Genomic DNA, 12,892 nt, shown 5'->3' on the forward strand with positions numbered 1-12,892 from the left:
CAGTGTACAAGCTAAATAATTAAAAAATGAAGCAACTCTGTCCCTATGTCCCACACAGAGGCACTGGGAACTAAGTTTGTCTTGAGAATATTGGATTGGATCCAGAGGTGATTTAAGAATTCCAGATACAGTGGTACCTCAGGTTACAGACGCTTCAGGTTACAGACTCCGCTAACCCAGAAATAGTACCTCAGGTTAAGAACTTTGCTTCAGGATGAGAACAGAAATCACGCGGCAGCAGCACAAGGCCCCATTAGCTAAAGTGGCACTTCAGGTTAAGAACAGACCTCCAGAACGAATTAAGTTCTTATCCTGAGGTACCACTGTACTGTGAAAACGCAAAGTGATAAATTTCTGCTCTTCCAGAGTGGCGATACAGGCAATTTATCCTCTTCACACACTTACTGCAGTTAATAAGCTGGTCCTAAACACAATATATAATAGATAGTTGCCAAGTTTATAAAGCTAAATGTTGACATTAAGAATTTGTTCTAGAAGAAAGACTGTTGACATAATTATTGTTCAGGGTGGGACTAGGCAGACGCAATTGAGTGTAGAAAAATATCATTATAGTTTATTAAATGCAGGTCCAATGCCATATATAATATGTATGTACTGTAACTCATACATTTTAAAACCTTAAAATCACTGTTGACAGTTTTCAGAGATTTCACTTTATAATGTACTCCCAACTGCTAAAATAATAGTAAGAAAAACAATCCAAACGGTTAATAGCTTTGCTCGCACACTAGCTTTTCTGAGCACATTTAAACAAACAATGTAATGAGAGGATGCTAGGCCCAGAGAGGATAAACCACATGTCTATCACCTAGTGGTATTGCTGGATATACAGGAAATGTTGAAATAAAGTGTGCATTATAAATATATTTATCATATCTTCACGGTTTATTATTATTATTATTTTAAAAACACACTCTTTCATCAAGGTATTTTAAAGACAGATTATGTAAGGTAAAGGTTAGGATGGCTTCCTGCTAATTGTTGCAAGTACCGTATTTTTCGCCCTATAGGACGCACCGTCCCATAAGGCGCACCTAGTTTTTTGGGGGGGAAATAAAGGAAAAAAATTATTTCCCCCCCAGGCGCGGGGTTGGGGAAGCCCGAGCTTCCCCCGACCCCAGCCCCCAAACAGGCAGCTCTCTGCAAGCCGTGGGAGCCCAGTGCTGGCTCCCGCTGCTAGCGGAGAGGTCCGCGAAGCCTGGGCGCGCTGAGCTCAGCGCGCGCAGGCTTCGGCATGCAGACACCTCTCCGCCAGCAGCGGGAGCGTTCCCGCTGCTAGCGGAGAGGTCCGCGAAGCCTGGGCGCGCTGAGCTCAGCGCGCGCAGGCTTCCGCATGCAGGCACCTCTCCGCCAGCAGCGGGAGCGCTCCCGCTGCTAGCGGAGAGGTCCGCGAAGCCTGGGCGCGCTGAGCTCAGCGCGCGCAGGCTTCGGCATGCAGGCACCTCTCCGCCAGCAGCGGGAGCGCTCCCGCTGCTAGCGGAGAGGTCCGCGAAGCCTGCATTCGCCCCATAGGACACACCCAGATTTCCCCTTCATTTTTGGAGGGGAAAAAGTGCGTCCTATAGGGCGAAAAATACGGTAAATACTGGGGGGGGGGGGTTTGCCATGAATGTAGAAATGGCACTTGCCTCCCTGCCATAAACATTGCAACTCACATATCTGAAAGCAGAATTGGCCACAGGAGGCATATTACTGTATAAGCCACCAAATTACTGCTCCAGTAGCTATAAAAACATAATTTAGTGGTCAATTTTTACTAACCAAGCTTGACTGACACTCTCAAAGAGTAGAACATTAATGAAGCAAATCATTACTGTTGCTTACTTTCTCTACTGCCTGATGCACTAATAGTTTGTTTTTCCATTTCCAGACAGACTTAAGCCCATAATCTTTCGCCTTCCTAAAGCAATGTAATCTTATTGGAGATAAGTCTTGCTCCTGCCAATGATCTAAACTTTATGCAAGGTCAAGTCACAAATCAATTCAAGTTGGTGGTCAAGAAATCAAATGGACACAAAACAGCTTACAATCCTCTCAATAGTTGACAATGACTGAGAGCAACCTACATACTGTGCAGGTATGGAAGGTTATACATGATCTATGGTTGCCAGTCATAAGTAGGAATACATACGGATTCTGAAAAAAATAGTCTACTTAACTAAGTGGATGAAGTGTTTAGTCAAGGTGCTTCGTTAACTGAAACAATTTTGTTCTCATCTTATTTGTATGGGCACTACTAGCCTTGACTATTTCTCTCCTAAGAATGTTGGCCTAAGTTCCCGATGAGCAGAACTCTGTTCAGGGGATGCTCCTGTCCATTGAAGGAGAGCACAAATTTTCATGAATTTCTCCTTCAAATTTACATTTGATGGTAGGAAGATCACCCAGACCAGCATGTGACCTGCCAGTGGGGCCTATGGAGAAACTGCAAAAACCAGCTCCTCCCTTCCACTAGCAAGCAGTCCCTTCCTTCGGTGGAAGGGCAACTCAGGATCCAAGCAACATACTACTGTATTCTAAGAGTGGAATGTACAAGTTCACAATGCCATTGAGAGTAGAGGTATAGGGAGGATTTGAACCACAACTTGTATTTTAGAGCATGTAGTTTAGAGCATGTAGGCTCATAGATACTACTTCAAAGTTTAGAAACTAGGAAGTGGGTATCCAACAAAGGCATTAAATAGACACATTGAAATTAATATGCTGTCGTGTGTGTGTGTGTGTTTAAAACAGCCAATAGTCTTAAATTAATAAATGAAATCCATTGTTTAATTATTCTGAAAATATTTACTGGGTTGCACAGTCCTGTTGTAGCACTATCGGTTTATATACGCAGTGCATCTTCCAGGTGTTCACTCAGAAGCAATTCCCCTTGTAGTCAACAGGGCTAACTTCCAAGTAAGTGGCTACAGGATTGCAATATCAAGGTGGGATCCAGAGATGCCCTTCTGCAAGTGGAAGTCCTCCTTGAGGAGATGAATAGCCTTCTCCTGACTTAGTGCGAGATCCTTGTGCAAGAAATGAAATCCAGATAAGCTTCCATCTCAAGTTCACACAATGCCTTCAGCTGGCTCTAGCGCAATAGTAGAGGGAACAGCACCAATAGCAGAATTTCTGCTAGCACATTTCTAGATCCAAGTCTTTCCCCACCATTTGAGCCCTCTGCCTTTTGTCTTACTGAAGACTGATAACTTATATGCACTCTTCACGTGTATTAGAATTTCACATAGTGTAGAATGAGTTTAACTTGTTAAAAAACATGCACCACTGCAACATATTACTTCCATGCAGCCAGGGGACCTTTGTCTGAGGAGGAAAGCCTTGCATCGCAAGCTCCAAATTACATACATGTGTTATTCTCTAGTCTACAGTTACATGTGACAGGCATTCTACGATCAATCCTTTTGGTTTTTAAAAATAAGATCCTGTGTTTTTTCCTCCTCAGATGGGAAAGCAGCTTTGGGAACAAAGAGGGAGGGAGGAAATTAAGCATCTCCTTTTTCTTGGTCACAGACAGGTACATCCATAGCGCTAGTCCTGATAGGGAAAATATATTGACTTCAATGAGAAATTGTGTACAAAAGTTTAGAAACTTTTTTCCTTTTCCATCATTGAATCCAGAGCACTCTATTGTTTTCAGCTTCTATATTTGGTTTGATACATTTTACAACTTTCGTTGAAACAACAGGAATTGAATTCTTTAGAAGATTCTTTAGATCAGTTTTTGTAGTTCATATTTATAAGGATTCTGATGTTAAGTTATACTTTTACATTAAGAGTTCTTCAAAAATTTGAATTAGGACACAGATATTTAAAACACAAGGCACCCAAACTCTTTCAAGGTCTTTCATATAGATAAGATGGCATATTATATAGTATTGAGTAGCCATAATAGCTTCTGAAATAATGAAGTTATTCAATAAATTAAATAATTTTCTGCTCTTTTGTTGTTATTCAAGTAGAGCTTAAGCATCATACAAGGGTAATCAGTACCTATTACAGGTAACTGCCGTATTTTACTTTTACATTTGAAAGTTTATACAAAATTATGATTCACACAGACTTTTTACAGAATTTGAAAAGTATTTGTAAAAATGTCATCCAGCACTTAAGAAAATATGAAAGCTTAAAAAAACAAACAAACAAAAACACTAGATCAGCATTCACTTCATTGATTGTATCAAGTAATTTCACCAACTGAGTTCTATAAGGCAGGTTGGTTTCTTAGAAGGACTGGGATTTCTTGTAGTAAAGTAGCTCTTTAATAAAACCGATTCAAGATTGGAACTGAGAAAGTGAGTGTATTTTTAAGTTTCAAAAGAACTGAAACAATTAAAGATTCAGAAGAGGCACTGAAACATGATTCCATAAGGACTTTCCAGGAGATTGTCTCTTCGCTGAGTTATTTTTCCATCTTGCGCTATTGAAGAAATGGGGAAAGTATTATTAGTTTATTACATACAACATTCTGCATTTATTTGACTGGACTTTATAACCTACATTAACTAATCATGCTGCTATAGATTAAATAAACCTAAGGATCTGACTACATAGCAGCCTGTTCGGCATTTTAGTACATAAAGGAAGAAGCAGAAGGATTATTGGGAAATAAATGTATTTTAAATTACATTCCTGCACTTACACCTGGACAAGCATATCTGGCAGTGTCATTGTGAAGTACCTGTGATTATTAAGTCTTTTCTCATGGTTATCAAATTATTAAATCACATACATAATTTTGTTTTCATGTTTTCATGATTTTTGTATGCTTTTTAGACTGCACACCACTTAATAAGATTTTTTTTGAAATATTAAATAATAAACGTTTTTATACTAAATAAAACAAACAATGTAACATTAGAAACTTTACAAGTTAAACCACTATTAAAACTGATGCTCACAGATTCTCTGAAGTTGTGCTGCTGCAATTGTTGTCATCAACTGGCATACATAACCGGCTCTATAACGTCTGTGCTTATTATTAACATTCCAAAAATAAGGAGATGGGAACTGTTTCATGTTGATAACATAATATGTTCTTTTTTATAACTTAGATGTAACCCACAACTTTTTTTATAACTGTGCATACCTGTTGTCTAAGAACAGCCATTTTCTCCATCTTCTTGCGAAACACTGTGCATGGCAATGAGACTTTCACATTGCTCACTTTCATCAGATGTTCTACAAAATGATACAGATTGTGAAATTTGTATTTATACACAGCATTATGAAAAGCAGACAGGCACATCTATAATGCTAGTCCTGATAGGGAAAATATCTTGACTTCAACGATAAATTGTCATGCACAGCATTTTGTTTAGAACCCTTTTACATTCTTCACTCCACGTTTGTTGGCTCTAAAATTAAACTGATAACTAAAATGTGTACTAAGGAAAAGTATGTTTATAAAAAAAGAACAGCTTAATTATCAGATCATTTTGATAGTTGTTTATTTGTCAGGGGTTACTTCGTAAAAAATATAAATGATTTGTACTTTTTTATATACATAGTTTTCCTCAATGTCCTTGCTAAGTTTTATGTTAAGAATTATTTGTGCCTTGATTATCTGTAAAATGAGCAATTCAAAGAATGTCGGTGGAATAATGTTTTCCCAAACTAGAATACTGTTGAGAAAAGTATGCTGTAATAAGAGATTCATAATTTAAGAATTTAGAACAATGTCCAATGAGAACATATTTTTCAGACAGTTGAAACCAGATCATGCAAACTAATCAAAGTCGTGTAGATGAAGTTTCATGCTCCTTACATAGCTGTGTAGAAGGGGGAATTTCAACTCATGCAAGATACATCTGTTTATATTCTCCGTACTGTAAAACTATTAAAAGTGCAGGTGCCCTAACCGCCTTTTCACCTGCCCCCCCCCCCCATCAACAGTGGCAAAACAAAGGAATAATAAAGATACGAATCAAAAGAAGTCCATGTAGGAATGGAAAGAGATAAAGCTGTAAAGAAATGATCCCACCTCTGAATACGGTGTTTTCTGCAAATGAATACAAAAACTCTTCTAATTCCCACCATCACTGGATCCCAGTTGTTGTAGTGACATAAGAGAGTTGCAATGAAAAATGAAAAGAATACAGGGATTGCCCCGGCAAAAAATAACCAAGAAAATTGGACCTGAAATTAGAACAAGGATAGCAATTTGCTTTTAAAATATCAATTTGCTATTCCACCAATAGTAAAAGTGGAGTAAAGGAAGAAGGTATTTGGTCATTACAGAAATCTTGGAAAACATTTTCCTAGATGGAGTAGATCTGTGTAAGGTTTTAAAACACAGTAATAGGAATATCTATCTCATATTGGCACTTTATTTGGAACGGCTGCCAATGTTATCACATACCCTATTTATATGCAAGTAAATGAAGTTACCCAGTTTACAAAATCAGAAGCCCAAGTGTTGCAATCAACTAATTTTTACTCATATTTGATTAAAAGTTGGACTCATCAATTTTTTTAAAAAAATATTGGTTGCATCCCGAAAGGTTGAAAGGCTGTTTCATACAATTAGTTTTCTTCCTTCTCCTCTAAAAAGTAAAGGTAAAGGACCCCTGACAGTTAAGTCCAGTTGCAAACGACTCTAGGGTTGCGGCGCTCATCTCGCTTTACATGCTGAGGAAGCCAGCGTTTGTCCACAGACAGTTTTCCGGGTCATGTGGCCAGCATGACTAACTGCTTCTGGCGCAGCGGAACACCAAAACCAGAGTGCACGGAAACGCTGTTTACCTTCCTACCAGAGCGGTACCTATTTATCTACTTGCACTCTGGCGTGCTTTAGAACTGCTAGATTGGCAGGAGCTGGGACTGAACAACGGGAGCTCAGCCCGTCGCAGGGATTCGAACCGCTGACCTTCTGATCGGCAAGCCCAAGAGGCTCAGTGGTTTAGAGCCCTCCAAATGTCTCAACTGAAGCACATGGGTCCCATTTCAAGAGCTTGGGTTGTGTCATGGGGAGCTGCAGCTGGACCAGGAACTGCCCCCAAATCAGCCACAAGAAGATTGGAAGCTTTTGCTTCCAGTTTTGATTAACCAAAGTTAAACTTCAGTTGATTTCAACTATGATTGTTGAATCAAGCCAGATTCATAGCTCGTTCCAATCTCCTCTCCTTGCTAGAGCAGAGAAGGAAGAGTGTGCAAGCCTTAAGCTTGCTGCAGATCATTCCTGGAACAATAAACTGCATTTAATTAATATGTCCAAACACAGCCACTGTGAAGAAGAAAGAGTTTTGTGCCAATTTTCCACTCAGGCACCCATCTTTCTTTGTTGCTGCTTCCTTCTTGCTAGGTACATCGTGCAATGCCAAGACTTTGCTACTGCCACCTAGCTCCACAGAGCCATAAGTGGGAAAACCTGCTTGTAGTTCATGGACCTTAAAGCCAGTGGGTAGGGGAAAGGTAAAAAACAAAGAAATAAACATTGTATACTAGGGATCAGAAGCATTTCAGCATTGGATACAGCAGAAAGAAGCGTGAATTATTTAATTTGTGGGTCTGAATTGTGCAAGTTATTTGGACATCAATCCAAAGCCATTGTTAGCAGCTGAGACTAGTAGCTGCATCAAATGCTAATCTCACACTATATTGGAAATGTCTCACTTTAGAATGAAAGTGTCACAACGAGGGCAAATTCTACCAGCATTAAAAATGAATATGAAAACGAGACAACACTTCCACTGTGACAGGCTAAAATACAACCTGCAGTATGCTTCATTCATCAAGTAATTTAGGTATTTCTCATGCCATCTACTTAAACAGTTTTCCTGCTGCGTCCCTGACATACTGATAGAGTATTTTCATTTGTCAAAATACCCATGTTCCCATAGGATCTCTGCACCTCTACTTGAAAAACAGCAACAACTACCTGAATTCAATAAAATCCTTCCTGCTGTAGAATTAAACCTGAACTATATCTAAAAGTAATCTTATTTCTGACAGCTGGTAACTTAACTCAACTTATTGTTCATGGACAAATACCCCTAACTACTATAGCACCATTTCTTATTCTGTTCAGCAATGAGGGATAAAGTCAAAGCATGTTTCCAGCAAGGCTTTCATTGGCAACTACAAGAGCAAGCATGCCTAAATCCTCTGCAATAACATGATAGCTTGATCATGGTGGAGACATGTTGCAATGCGGACATAACAGTCCAACGTCGTGCTCTATTTACTCCCATTTAAAGAACCCTTAATGCACTTTTAACTCCTTTTATTTCAACTAGAACCACCAACATTCTTGGGTTTTCTATGAAAAGTCAAACCTTCGAAGACCTTTGAGCAGGCATAGGCAAACCCTGACCACTGATCCTGTTAGCTAGGGATGGTGGGAGTTGTAGTCCCAAAACATCTGGAGGGCCGAGTTTGCCTATGCCTGCCTTTGAGGCTTCTAAACTCATACAAAATTATACAGCCCTTCTACCCGCCTAATCAAGATCTAATTCCTATAATACAGAATTCTAGCAAGTTAGGAAACATATTTTATTTGTAGAAGGTATATAAAAACTCAAAAGCTTAATCACTGGTTCAGTGACCATGCAGGTTCCATGACCTTGTGCAGAGAGGCTGAGAAAGGGACAATAGAGCTGCATTTCCCTGCTCTGCAAACGCAGGCACCGAGAAACCTGGAAAATGGGTGGCCCATGTGTGCCTCCCACATTCTCGTGCAGCCCTTGCTCTGTCAAGAAATATGAGCTTGGGGGACAATGGGAGGCATGCACAGACATCTCATGTCCTGGATTGCCCTGGTGGCACTTCTATGTGTCAAGATAGGTGGGGAAGGAAGGAACAGGCCTCTGTTATGCCCTATGTGATCAGTGAGCTTGCAAGGATCGTGCCCATTACATTCCCCCCCTCCATTTTTTTTTAAAAAGCCACTCAGTTATTTCACCTTATAAAAAGAGAAGGATGCATTTAAGGAAGTGAACATTAAATGATATTGCTGGAGAAGCAAAAGCAGTCACTTGCAATTAAGTACAACTATTTCTCCCTACCGCAGCTATTTTAATTCTCCCTACTCATGTGACATTGCTAAGAGTCCTAACCAGGGCAGTTCTTACAATTGTCATTAATAATAATAAAAATAATAAAATACATTACCTTTTGCATGCACATATCGGCTATTATGGACAGAGGTATTGTAAGGCTCAGAGCAAGTGTGCCTATCAGTGATGAGGTAAGAAAACAGCCCCTAAGAAAATGTTAAAATATAAAACACTTGAGTTTAAAAACTAAACAGGGGAAGTGTAGAAGCAAGTTTCATTGTTGTATATACCATGGATAAGCATAATTTGTGGACTTGTTGTGGCCTGCTAAACACATTTCTGAAAGCCAAAGCACTTGGATAATAATACAAAGAAACTCTAAATATAAATATTTCTAACCTTACTTAGCTGGGGAGACAAAACTGAGAACACAAACTGCACCAAGATCAGAAGACAAATAGAGAAAGACCAACTCAATAGTTTCATATATACCGCACACCTCAAGTCTCATGGTTTTCAAATTTAACTAACAAATTCCAGGTTTTTACCTTTGAAATCATCTATTTTTCAAAAATAAATAAATATCATAATTCCCAGCTGTGGCCCAACTCAACTAGTGTTAATATCTATAATGTATTTCCAATACAACACTAGTCCTACAGGAAAGAAAGTCTTTCACTGGACTACCCATCGCAGTTCTCTCAATGATTCCAGAATCAAGTGAGGACTCACACATCTTTATGAGTCATCATCAATTAACTAATGCATCTCACTACTATTTACCTGCATCATCTGTATTCAATACAAACCAAATCACTATAGACAGTCCACACATTTGACTTTTCTTTATCAAGTGATTCATCAAGTAGTGAGAGACTAACACTGTAATTCTAAGTGTGTCTATTTGAAAGTAGGCCCTACCAAGGACAAGGAAAATGGGTATAGGTTTGCAGCCTAAGTGAACATGGATACCAAGACCTTGATCCTCCAAACTGGACATTCACAATTTGATTCAAAGGAAACTATTTTAGGTAATCAAAAAGCCATTGCACTATTCAGCCCCTTGATACCTACTCAGGGTTGATGATCACAGAAAAATTATGCAACAATGTCTACATATAACAGATAAGATTCAAAGCTGCACATGAACACAGAGCACCTACATATTTCCCTCTATTTCTCCATGGAGCTCTTCTTCTCTCCCATTACTACCACCTAGAACCTTTTCCCAGGCAAGAACTGAGACTTCTTGGCAATGAGACTGGGCAGGAGAATGAGAACTGAACTGCATATGCTGCTGTCGCAGCACTGACATGTACCCGGTTTAATTCACAGTACTTTTGCAGACTCAGATGACTTCTTAAAGAGAGAAAGAGTGCACATTTCACAGCGTTGTGCTGGAAGCTTCCCAACTGGATGTTGGGGAACTCTGGCGATAGCCTGGGGGGTCAATGGTCACTTGCTCTGGACAAGCAGAGCCCTGCCTTAATAAGCTAATATATACACTAGCAGAGTGCCCCTGCCTTTGCTACTCTGGTTGCATGAGTAAGAAAGAAAGAGAGGATTTAGCTCTTAAGCACAGCCTTGCATGACTTGTAAGCTGAGTCCTAAGTGGCTGCAAACAAGCTGGGATTCATACATCACCTTTAAACTCTGGTTCAAAGCTAGTGCCTAACCTTGATTTGTTTGTAAGACCTTAATCATAGTTCCCAAATTGCACATCATGGGAAGCTACATACTTGTTTGCTTTGCAACTCATGTGAAAGGGGGAGGGGAGGCAGGTAGATGCAGCTCATGCCTATCATGGCTTATTGAGCCAGGAATTTCAGCGCTGCATTACATACATAGTCTTTCTTCCACTTAATGAAATTTAATGCTTCTTGGTGATGTCAAAAGATATCTGCGTCGATAACTTTTAACACAGTATTTTGCAATAACCAGTGCCCTGTAAAAAACAGTCCTAGCTCTTTCAGTAAAATGCAGCCTCGTTTGTTGACTCCTTAATAGCTACCTGATATTAATATAAAACAATGAATCAGAGCTAGGCACATACCACAGCCAGAGAAATTCAGACAGGACGGTTCCAACAAGGCCATTGATGACAATGCACATAAGGACTAATTTACTGGGAAATTCAAAGTTCTCAAATCCAGTATAATGGAGTAAAAAGAAACCTGGCCAAAGCAGCAGCAAATTAAACAAACCAACAAAACCTGCAAAAACCCAGAATAATAAAGTGTTAGCAACAAAGCCAAAATAATTAAGCGTATCTCTACAGTAGTGAACTTCTCTTGAACTTCACTACTTCTCTAGTATATATGTATGTCAGACTCTTTACAGGATTCATTTGGTAGATAATCGTCACATCAAATTCACAGGATTAATAAAAAAATTAATAAGTAGTATTGCTAGGATAGTCCTCTAACCTGGAATTAGATATTTTATTTATTAAAATAGGTATACCCTCACTGTTTGATTAAAGCACATCATTAGCAGTGTGTGCTAGAACAAGAGGAGATACTTATGGGTACGGTATCCTACTATGGGCAGAAAAGACACCCTAAGACTGTACCTGGTCTAGAGGAGCTGTATAAGCATTTCATGAAATTCACACAATTCAATATCCTGTCTACATTTGCCCTTAAGGTTTCTTAAAGGAAAAGGCAGTGACAATTCTGCCCTCTTCCAGGTCCAAAAGGACCTGCGCATCAGCGATCGCGCATCAAGCGGATGTGCCCAAAATGGTCGCTGCCTGTACATTTTTACAAAACTGGATCCTAGTGAGCAAGACTTGGTAACAGAAAATAGTATTGTTTCAAGTTCTGTTCTTACCAAAAAACATTGGTATATCAAGTTTGTCTTCTCTGTCTACTTTTCGTTTTATCATGACTATGTAGATTGCATAAAGCATAGCTCCCACAAGAGACCACAAGGACCCTGTAGATTGGGGGTGGGGAGGAGAAAGCCACACAACTTGTGTTAAAATAAAAGTATTAATTGCTATACTATGGACTAAATTTCTTACAAGTTGACATGCTGTTAAGATGTTTCATTTATACTCAAGCAAACAAACCATATGAAGCAAAAAGGGAAAGCATTGCAAAACAACATAAAAGGGTGACAGCCTAATCTAATCCTGAGCAGAATGGATCTTCCTCTACTTCCGACTACAGTTCCCTATGTGGCCCCACACCATCTGTTCTAGAGCGCTCCCCAAAATAATCTAGACTAGAGAGGATGCAAGGGACTAAAGGTGGGAGAAGGAGAATTCCCATTCCATTCAGAGACATTCCCTTGGAGGACAGTGGATATCATCTAAAGCAGTGGTGGCCAAACTTGGCCCTCCAGCTGTTTTGGGACTACAGTTCCAACCATCCCTGACCATTGGTCCTGTTAGCTAGGGATGATGGGAGTTGTAGTCCCAAAACAGCTGGAGGGCCAAGTTTGGCCACCACTGATCTAAATTATTTTATAAAGAAAGTGCTTCTTCTACAACTGCAATCCGTACATGATATTACGATAAAAAAATTATTGTATTTTCTTGTAGTTCCTGTCTCAAGTATGTACAGTAATGTCTACTCAGATAATTCAATAAACAATAATTAGTTTTTTGGGGAAATGTACCTATTGTATCTCTTCCAGCAGATTTCTCAGACCCAGACAGATTCACAAGGACAACGCCTCCAATGCTATTTGAGAAATAAAGTATTATAGTTCAAGCTGAGTTTAGTAAGACATTTTGTGTGGAAGTCACTTAAAAATATTGCCTATCTATAATTATGAGATAAGTATATTAATATTTTGTATTCCTTCTTTGCTATGTCACTCAGAATTATATAAACCAGGATTAACAATGCTTTGAAAAGCAAAGCATC

The 12,892-nt window shown here is 39.3% G+C and overlaps 1 protein-coding gene across 5 annotated transcripts in view; it reads right to left on the reverse strand.

The window, feature by feature from the left end:
- Positions 1 to 2,768: 2,768 nt before the first annotated feature.
- SLC35F5 (solute carrier family 35 member F5) overlaps positions 2,769 to 12,892 on the reverse strand; it is a 28,843-nt gene continuing 18,719 nt past the window's right edge. For 4 of the 5 annotated variants that reach the window (XM_083410835.1, XM_083410836.1, XM_083410838.1 and 1 more), the window contains 7 exons: positions 12,642 to 12,706; positions 11,850 to 11,954; positions 11,071 to 11,230; positions 9,133 to 9,223; positions 6,005 to 6,159; positions 5,111 to 5,202; positions 2,769 to 4,441 (listed from right to left, as the gene is read on the reverse strand). In XM_083410835.1, coding sequence (XP_083266961.1) covers positions 5,118 to 5,202; positions 6,005 to 6,159; positions 9,133 to 9,223; positions 11,071 to 11,230; positions 11,850 to 11,954; positions 12,642 to 12,706 — 661 coding nt within the window. In that variant the 3' untranslated portion in view covers positions 2,769 to 4,441; positions 5,111 to 5,117. The remainder of the gene's footprint in view (positions 4,442 to 5,110; positions 5,203 to 6,004; positions 6,160 to 9,132; positions 9,224 to 11,070; positions 11,231 to 11,849; positions 11,955 to 12,641; positions 12,707 to 12,892) is intronic. The other variant, XR_014504380.1, reaches the window with a different exon arrangement.

Source organism: Podarcis tiliguerta (genome assembly GCF_965153285.1).
Source record: "Podarcis tiliguerta genome assembly, chromosome: 1".
NCBI lineage: Eukaryota > Metazoa > Chordata > Lepidosauria > Squamata > Lacertidae > Podarcis > Podarcis tiliguerta.